General features: G+C 42.3%; 1 protein-coding gene across 1 annotated transcript; it reads left to right on the top strand.

The window, feature by feature from the left end:
• Positions 1–1,367: 1,367 nt before the first annotated feature.
• Positions 1,368–2,297, top strand: TACSTD2 (tumor associated calcium signal transducer 2). Its single transcript, XM_005422964.1, has one exon. It carries the CDS (start codon positions 1,368–1,370, stop codon positions 2,295–2,297), a length of 930 nt encoding a protein of 309 aa, XP_005423021.1.
• The last annotated feature ends 7,705 nt before the right edge of the window (positions 2,298–10,002 follow it).

Raw genomic sequence — 10,002 nt, 5'->3', positions numbered from 1 at the left:
GGTAAATGAATGACTTAGAAAAGGGAAAAGAGTTGCTAAACTATTATGGAATCATCAACATGACAAATTGACTTACCTGGCAGTTTTAATAATAGTTTTAGCTGTAAATCTCAATTATTTTCCAAGAAAGCTAACTGCAGTTATTATTACCTGAAGGAATATCCAGATTGTGTCCTGCTTTGGCAGAGGGTATTTACATCCCATTTCCATGTGGAGCTCTGATTTTACACCTATTCCCTGGCAGGCAGGGTCCTTCCCAGCGTGCACAGAGCCACGAGTGCAGGAGCTGGCAGGCACTGGAAGTGGGGCAGTGCTCAGGTGAGCAGCACACAGGTAGGAGCTGACTGCAAGGCACGTGGCTGGGAGTGCAGTGCACACACTGCTCTGTGGTCATTACTGGTCTCAAAATAATGATTTGTAAAGAGTCTGACAGGGTTTGACAAATCAGATGAATGGGACTGACTTAATTCAAACTGGAAAATCTTTGTCAGCTGCTGCCAAAGCACATGGAAATGGTAAGACAGGTTTGTAGATCACAGGGAGAGTTGGGAGCCACTGGAGTGTTCTGTGAAAGGCATTATTAAAATTCAGATTGAAAAATTTCTTAAGAAATAACAAACAACTTTGTAAGGGCAACATAAACATGAAAATCAGTATTCCTAGTGCTGCCTTGGGACGAGCATGTTCCAAAGGGAAGGTGGGAGAGAAGTTTTCCATGCTGGAAAATGAGGGTGATTTCTGCAGGAGAGCAGCCATCAACCTGGTCATCTGTGGTTCCTCTCGGAACAGCAGACGCCCCAGGCAGCAACCATCAAACTCCCAAAGGCTTTATTTAATAAAGCTATGAAAGTAGAAAGTCCATAAATGATAAGAATCTAGATAATGGAATGACAGAGATGCTGTGCAGTGAAAGACACAGGAACAACCATGATGGAAGTGGAGGAGTAGGATTTCCTGCAGAAGTGGAAGAAACTCCTTAAACAGCCATTTGCATACAGTCCATACAAAATCTAAATAAGGAAAAGGACCAGCTGCTTGTCTTTAATCCATAACGGAAGCCCATGGCAGGAGCTTGGCTGCTGTCTCTTTTCTTCCCTGTTGTTTCCTCATCAAGCAGGAGCGAGGGAGGCAGCTGGAGGCAGATGCCACTCCCTGAGAACTAACAGGGAGCTGGGAAGCTGTTGACTGGGATTTGGGAAGGAGATGGCAGTTGTTTTGGAAGAAGAACCTGTTTGGTGGGTCTGATTTGAATCAATAAAGGGAGCAGCACGCCAGTGTGTAGGAATGAGCAGCCTCCATCAGTGGATTAAAGCTTTGGATGCTGCCTGCTGTCGCTCAGGACTTTATCTGTGCTTTTCTCCTGCACTATGGAGCCTCTGTTTGGGGTTGTGCTGGGTTTGATTCTGGCATTCGCTTCACCAGCCCACGACAGCTGTACCTGTGCGACCAACAAGTGGGCAGTGTGTGCCCAGGATGGCCTAGGGAACTGCACCTGCAGGCTGGCAGGTTCAGATCACCCTGTAGACTGCTCAACCCTGACTTCTAAATGCTTCCTGATGAAGGCAGAAATGATCCCCCTGAAGGAGAAGCGCCTCTGGAGACCTCCCCAGGGGCTGTCAGACAGCGATGGCATGTACAACCCCGACTGCGAGGACAGCGGTGTGTTTAAAGCCAGGCAGTGCAACCAGTCCAGCACCTGCTGGTGCGTGAACACGGCGGGCGTGCGCAGGACCGAGAAGGGAGGCAGCAGCCTGAGCTGCAGCGAGCTGGTCCGGACCAGGTGGATCTACATTGAGCTGACACACAAGAGGAGCTCCAGCGCCTTCGCTGTTCCTGACGTGGCCAAGGCCCTGACGCAGCTGTTTGAGAGCAGGTACAAGCTGCACCCCAAGTACATTGCGGCCATCAAGTACGACCCCCCCCTCATCCAAATCCGCCTGGACCAGAACAAGAAACCCAGGTGGGATGTAGATATAGCTGACGTGGCCTATTACTTTGAAAAAGACGTGAACAATGACTCCGTGTTTCCATCTAACAGCAAATTAACTGTCTTGGTCAATGGAGATGCTCTGGCTATTGAGAAGCTGGGGATTTACTATGTGGATGAAAAGCCCCCAGAGTTCTCCATGAGGCAGCTGGCAGCTGGCATTGGTGCTGTGGTCACCGTGGTGCTCCTCACGGCTGGCATCGGCATCGCTGTGCTGCTCATCCTCAGGTGGCTGCGCACAAGGACATATAAAAAATTTGAGTGTAAAGAAATGAGGGAAATTAAAGCCCCAAGCTTAGAGCTGCCCTGAGCTGAAAGAAGAACGGCAACTACAGGAAGAAAAGGAAAAAAAGGCACAAAATACAAAGAACAGACTTGGTATATGTGATGGATTTGGAGGTTTTTTCCTTCCTACAGGAATTTGTACAGTGAATGTTCTAAATTATTCTTGTTTAGTAAGAATAAATTTTTGGGGTATAAATGATTTTGGGAGTCAGTTACCTAAATATTTTAAATGACTCCTGCTTTGGAGGGTAAGAAAACTGTTACAGCTGTCTATTTAACATAACACAGAAGGCTTTCACTCCTGCTGCAGGCCTGGCTCAGATTGCTTAAATACTTAAATACTCTGTGGGGTTCTTGGTGTATCTATTTACTGAAATTAAAACACTTGCCTCAGCATATTTGGCCTATATTGCTGCTTTTCTCATGGTAGACTTTTTTAAAATGCAGTTTGTTTTTAGTTCACGGGGGCTTTGAAAAACAAGTTTCTGGAACTTTTTTTATCAGCAAAGAATTTCATGAATATTACTAAATAATCATATAAGATAATGATAAGATACTCTGCAACATCAGAGGCTTTTACAGAGTGATTTGTTAGGAAACATCCCAGGTGTTGGGTCGCTTCCAGGGGCGGAGATCCCAAGTTCTTGGGTTTGTATTCAGGCAGCACAGTGAGCTATTCCCACTTGTGCTCTTTAATAAGGGTCTGACACTCCTCGTCAGCAAAGATCTCTTGATCCGCATGCAAGTGTAAGTTAACCTTGGTGTTCTGCCCACATTCCAACTCTGGTAATAGCTTTCTGTCTACCTAAATTCCCTGGGCAGTTTTAATGGGAGGAGATATTTTTCAGTGTTGTACAGCTTCACAGAAACACTGCACAATGCACCGGGACAGGCAGAAAAAGAGCTTTACTCCAACTGAGCTGTGGGGGGAATTTAAGAGCAGAGTGTAATTACTGAACTTGGAATTTGGCCAACACACAACTGGACTGCTTTGCTACCTACTCATCTGCTGCATTCCTGGTTTGGAGAGTCATACCCACCATGAAGGACATTTTAAAGAAAATAATGCTGCTTGTTGAATGTTGGGATACTGTCAGTTCCATTCTCTGTGCTGCATGGGGATGTCTAAGTCCATCACTCTCCTCTGCTTCCTGCAGCAGCACCCGCTCCACCTGGGCACTGCCACAGGCCCAGCAGCTCTTTTCTTCTCTGAATTAGTTCCAGTGTTGCTCATTTGTAATTCTAACAACAGTCAGGAATGTGCTGCTTCCACGGCAAACCACCAAAATGCAGCTCTAGTTCTACTGAATGGAAAGGATACCAAGGAAAAAAGGGAAGAGGCTTTGATTCTGATTCTGCCTTTGTTTATAGACACTGTTGGGTAATAACATTTGGTTCAATGTACACCATTTCCATTTGACCTCACACTTGTTCACTTACCTGCTGGGAAATTCTGGGTACATACTTTGGGGCAGATACATCACATTTTCCCAAAATAAGATTTGTATGCAATTGCAGCAGCAGCATTAATACATTCACAGTTTTGGAGCAGGGTCTAGAATTCATTGAGTGCCTTACAGCAACACGTTGAAGCTGGTTGTTTGTCAGTCAGGAATATACACCTGTCTGAGAGAAGATGAAGTGAGAATTTGAGATCTAGGCTGGATCTTTCCATGTCATAAGAAAACTCAGAACTTAGCCTAACTCCACACAATTTCACAAGTAGCCATGTATAATTAAAAATCTAGAGCTGAGAGAGCTGAGCAGCCCTCAGCTGAAGAAACGTAGGATGAGAATAAAAATTTTCCAAGTACACTGCTTAACCAATTTGTTAACTTATGCAGAGCAGATCAAAGCCGTGTGTTTGAGAGGCTGGTGCTGTCCCTCGATCAGGAATCATGAGATGTACAGTCTTTTCTGGACATCTATGGAGGCTTTCACCAGTCTTTTAAAATCCCTGCATTTTTCTCTTTTCCATCATAGGAAAAATATTATTTTCAAGGTGAATTATGAGATTTTATATTATAATATAAACATCTAGGCATAACATTCAGTAGGAGAGGCAAAAGTGATTAATTGTTGAAAAAAATCTTAACAGGTAACAGTGTCAGCATCTTTCCTTGGCTCCTGCTTTTCTTTTTAGTAGCTGAGACTGAGAAGAGAGGCTGTTGTGGTGCCATTCAAATTTTTATTATTCATTAAAGGACTGCCCCTTGAAAGCCATGAGTTGTGGTTGGTTATTTCTTTGCTAGTCCTTCAGCACCAGTGGACTGCACACTGGTCAGGGACTGGAAATGCCCTAGGGTTGGTTAACAGGAGGGATAAGGTATCTGCAATTAATCAATAAAATGAGATAATTGAAGTGCAGGGCTCAGAGAACCTCTCCTTGGATTAGATCATTCTACTTGAATAAAACTGTGTAGAGCTACTGTAGGATGTGGACTTGAATAAACCAAACAGACCCATGGCCCCTGCTGAGTACTCATTTCTCTCCTGCCACCTCTCACACCAAATCTTTTTTGCACATGGCAGATCTCATAATTTACTGTAACAGCCCATCACATTCTGCTTGTTTGACTTTTTACCACTTCTGATAGTTTCACTGAAAAAGAGACAATGAGCTCTTTTTCAGCTTTAAACTTTGCAAAATAAAAATGCTTTTTACTATTCAGATCTTGAGGCTGTTAACTCTAAAATTTCTAGCTATCCTTTTCCTGATTACATCATCCTGTTTTAATGGAATGTTTGCTCATTTTATTTAAGGAATTATGCCCTGTGCTCTCTGCAGTGGGTTCTGGGTTCTGTGGGTGATAGCAGAGAGTGCCTTTGTGCTGCTGCCTGTTTGGGTTACAAAGGGGGGTGTTTGCTTTAACAAGGCCAGAGCTGGCTGTTGCCTAAATTATGTTCTGCAGTTCCAACTGGCTGCCTTGGAAAGCTCAAATTAAACACATGCAGAGAAAAAAAATCCCCTCTCTGCACTCCAACTCTGAAGAGGCCAGTGCTGCCCTTTGCACACAGTGCCACTACCCCTGGGCAACTGCACCAAGTGAGCTTTGGCCTTCGCTTTCAACTAAAACTTTTGTACCACTCACGATCTGAGCACAGTGCCAGAAGCAATGGCAGCACTACAGCAAGGAAATGAAAGATAAGGATTAAAACCCTTTTAAACTCTGTTCTCTCTACTCCCCCTGGTAAAATCCATGTCTGCTGATATCTCTGAGTATGTGCCCTGGAATTCTCTGACACGAAATGCCCGTGTTGGTTTGTAGGTGTTGCTGTGTGCACACACCTGTGTGCCCCACACCTGCATTAAAAACACACACATCACTGTTTGTCAGAGCAAGGAAGCCCTCAGGAAAACTCCTGGCAGCAGATCCTCCTCCGCACTCACCACTCTGCAGCCTCTGGCTCTTAGCAGTGGCAGAACAGTCCAACCTGTTGCTGGTGTTGTGGAACAGCAAAGAATCCTCTTTTTGTCCCATCTTCCCTCCCTTAAAAATTATCTTTTAGAGATGTTTAGACTGGGATTATGCCAGATTAGGTTACTGATGAGAATCTTAACAACTGCCACGTAAATACACTGAGGTCCCTCTTGAAACACCTCTGGGATGTTATGGACAACCGGAGACAAGATCCCTTCAATGCTTCTTAGAATGTTTAAACCTTGGGGAATCATCCTGGAAAAAGCCAAACCAATATTTACTGCTCAAATATCGAAACCACTTTTTCAGTGAACAGTTAAAGAAGTAACAGATTGGCACTTCCTCCACTTCTCCTTAATTGGGCCAGTTAATGCTATTAAACAGATCTTCCTTATACAGGTATAATTATCCTTTCCAAAGCATTTCCCCTGATTTGCCTCAGGGTTTTAAATACTGCAATTACTTTTTTTTCTTTTGTCAATGCTAAAATTAATCTTTTGTCATTACCATTGCTATCAAAGCAGGAAAAACGAGTTTCCAGAACTTTTACTATTATTTTTCAGCAGTTCTAACCAAATCTCTTGTACCAGGCTTCTCCTAGTTAAAATTTCATCCATGCCAGGCAGCCTGACAAGATCCAGATCTCATTTGCATGATGATCCCTGGTCCCTGAGGGATGACACTCCTACAGCCCCACTCCAGCTCCAATCAAGCGCCACAGAAACAATTAGGGAGACTTTGCATTATCTAAATGAAAGATTGAATTATGAAAATGTGCACTGCTAATTTTCCACTGAGGTTTTTACATGTGGGCCCCAGCAGTACTGGTGGTATGTGCACCCAACCTTTTTCAGGTGGTTCTTTTGAGACAATTTATCTTTTGAGATAAATTTCTCTTTTGAGATAAATGCCTGACCTTATAAGGCTTGAAGTGAGAAATCTCAGCACTTTTGCTGTTCTGGTTGCACCCAGAAAAGCTGCTTGGAACAATTAGAAGGCAATGAAAAGAGCACTCCTTATTTCCAGCCTCTTCACACGTGTTTTGGAATTAAATTGGGCTTTGAATTTTATGACAACTTTCAGAGGAACAGTTTTACAGTAAATTTCTGCTTGGTTCAGTAACGTCATTTTCTGGATTTTAAATCTACTTTTTAAAAAACATCAACAACAGATAATATGCAGCAATAGTTAATACCTATTAAATTCTTAAAGAGTATCCTCTAACTGATATCTCAGTGGGAAGAGCAGGGCAAAGGACAGTTAGTACATAACACAACACACTCAGCGGATCAAGGCAGGATATTCTAATGCAACACATTTGGAAAAAAACCTTGACATTAATGAAAAGCATTGTCTGATCTTTTAAATGACTGTGAACTCCTGATATTTCAACTGGCCAAACAGACTAAATGGAATTAAATCCAATTTCTGACTCACAGAAGGTGATGCAGTGCATTTTTTCAGCCAGGATTTTAGCCCAGCATTCATGAACAGAAATTAATTACACTGAAAGTTGAATTACAATACTATCAATTTATAATTAGTTTTTATTTGGATTTATATAAAACCCAAATGTTTTAATATTTTATAGTGAGTTTTTTCATTTGAAGCTGAAGACTGTATATTTTAACTGACAACTTTTTAATTGTCATGATCAAAATTGGTAGCAGAGAGACTTTAGTACCAAACACTGAAGTATTAGTATACCAAGCACAGAAAATACTTTTTATAATCAATGGTAAACTACTTTTCATTACTTTTACTAGATTTGGCATTTGTTTGTGTGAGTAAGTTCATACATATACAAAACTTCATTTAATTCAGAACAACTACTTATATAAAGAGATACACAAATACTAATGGACACACCCACACAGGAAAATTGTACCTGTTAAGGCATTAATTGTTTAATTAGACTTAGGAAATCACATATGACCTCTAAATAGGTCTTCTGCAGTCCTAAAAATTTTAAATTTGCTTTCTGGTCTTCTTCTGGAACAAGAATTATAATCTTTTTTTGTAGAAAAGATGAGGCTTGTTAGCAAAATCCCAGCTACAAAACTGTCTTAATCTACCTCTCTTTACCAGAGAATATTCTATTTTATTTCCTCAAGGAAAAAAAAGTTGTATGCACATGTCTTCATTAAAATTCAAGAGAAGTAATAATACAAATTACAAGTTGGAATGTTTTTGCCACTACACATCTATTTAAAGGAAAAAAACCCCCAAACACTCTACAACTTTCCAATTGCTCAACTGTTTACCAGATTTTCATCTAGAGATATATTTAGTGCTGGTATTTGATAGATCCTATAATTACCTGTGCTGTATTTGCTGCTTGTCTGCTTTGGAGTTTTAATTGCAAGCAATGATGCTTGGGGAAACTTTAGAAGTGCAGAATGTAGAGCACAACTTTGAGCCCCATCCTTTCACACTCAAAACTTCCATTGATTTTAAGAAGAATTTAGCCAAGGATATAGGAATAGGTCCTATATGCTCTATGCAGAGTTAAATAATGCATTGGAGAAACAAATAATTGCAAAAAGAAACATGCAAAGAAAAAAGTCCAAAGCAGTGTGTTATCAGCAGACTCAATAAAAAGTGGAGACACTGAGGTGGGAAAAATATAGAAAAAATGGTAGAAGGCCTGAATGGCTTAGGAATGGAGAATTCTAGATAGAGAAAACAATAAAATGAAGAAAATACCAAGTGTAGTAAGGCCATTAATGAGAGCTTTCATCTCAGTTCTTCATTTCCTGACAGCTGGGACACACACAAGCCTTGGGTTAGACAAAGTGCTTTTCTGCTGCTACAGCTCAGCTGGTTTTGTGACTGGAGCAGACAGTCACAAAAATTAATGCTGTGTTACTGGCTGACAGATTTTACTCTTTGTGCTTCTTATGATAATGGAGCCTGGGCAGGTCTTGAAGGAATTGTGTCAGAGGAAATCATAAGATTATCACTAAATAAAGTTCCTTCTTGGCCTGGACTGCAACAACAGGTCACTATGTATTTCCCTTGGCAACGACCATCAATGCTTAAGAGCTGTCACAGGAGGGCTCTGGTAATAAAAAAAGGTGGAATAAGGAATACCTCAACAAACACTGAACTCAGCTATGCTCATACACAGAGGATGTGGCTCTGGAAGGCAAGGATTTGTGTTTCTCTACCTTCCACAACAACAGGGCCTCTGTTTACATTGAAGGCACAAGGGCTTATGTGCAGCCTGGGCTGCCCTGTCATTACCACACATCCCAGCCTCACCCTCCCTCAGCAAATAACTTGTTTTTTGCATCACATCGCTCAAGATGTATTTGTCAGCCAGAGGAGTAGGACAAGAGCCACACATTAAGTTAGCAGCTTGCTATTTTCTAGGGAAAAACATCACCTCTGCTCCTGCCACGGCAGCAGATCTGACTGCTCCCTGCCCGGGAGGGTCACCAGCCCTTTGGCAGCAGGAGCCACTTCTCATTTCAGGTCCCCAAAAACAGAATTGCAGAGTCAATCAGGTTGGAAAAGATCTCTGAAATCGAGTTCAACCTGTGACAGATCCTCACCTTGTCAACCAGCCCAGAGCACTGAGTCCCACATCCAGTCGTTCTTTGAACCCCTCTTGGGCAGCCCATTCCAATGTTTCGTCACCTTTTCTGTGAAGAAACTGATCTTCATGTCCAACCCGAACTTCCTCTGGCACAACTTGAGGCCATTTTGTCTTGCCCTGACACTTTTTACTTGGGAGAAAGACCGAATTCCACCTGGCTCCAAAGTGAGAAGGTCCCGACTCAGGGCTGCTGTCAGCCATGAGCTTGGTGCCCACAAAATGGGATTTTTACCTGGTGTGCAACAAGGCAATAATTACACACTTGAGACAGTTTTTATTTCAGAGCTGCACTCCAGCTCTTGGAGTCCACAAATCAAGCAAGACCACCACACTTTTCCCACCATTATTTATAGGCAGGAATTCAGAGTTAGTAACTTTCCAAGCACAGCCCTTCTATTATGATTGATTACTAATTTACATACACGTTACTCTGACGAGTTAGCAATGTATATAGAGATATACATCAACATCTTGATTTGCTACATCCTTAAACCTTCTCAGTTCCCGGATTGACTAGAGGAAGCTGACTTAGGCTTGAAAGCATACAAAGATCCTACATCAAAGAATACCCTGATTTAAAATAATCCTGACATATTTCACATTTTGCAGCCAGGTGAACGGAAACACCGTGGGCAAAGCCAGAGTTACGGCCCGCAGGAGAACGGGCTCTGCGCCTGAAGAGGGGCGCCCCTGCTCCCCGCGCAGCC

The sequence above is a fragment of the Geospiza fortis genome, unplaced genomic scaffold (genome assembly GCF_000277835.1).
Source record: "Geospiza fortis unplaced genomic scaffold, GeoFor_1.0 scaffold396, whole genome shotgun sequence".
Taxonomy (NCBI): Eukaryota; Metazoa; Chordata; class Aves; order Passeriformes; family Thraupidae; genus Geospiza; species Geospiza fortis.
The sequence above is the reverse complement of the archived record's forward strand: the minus strand, read 5'-3'. Positions and strand labels throughout refer to the sequence as shown.

Excerpts from the sequence above, each read along its gene's own strand:
- TACSTD2 (XM_005422964.1), top strand. The coding sequence starts at position 1,368 with ATGGAGCCTCTGTTTGGGGTTGTGCTGGGTTTGATTCTGGCATTCGCT.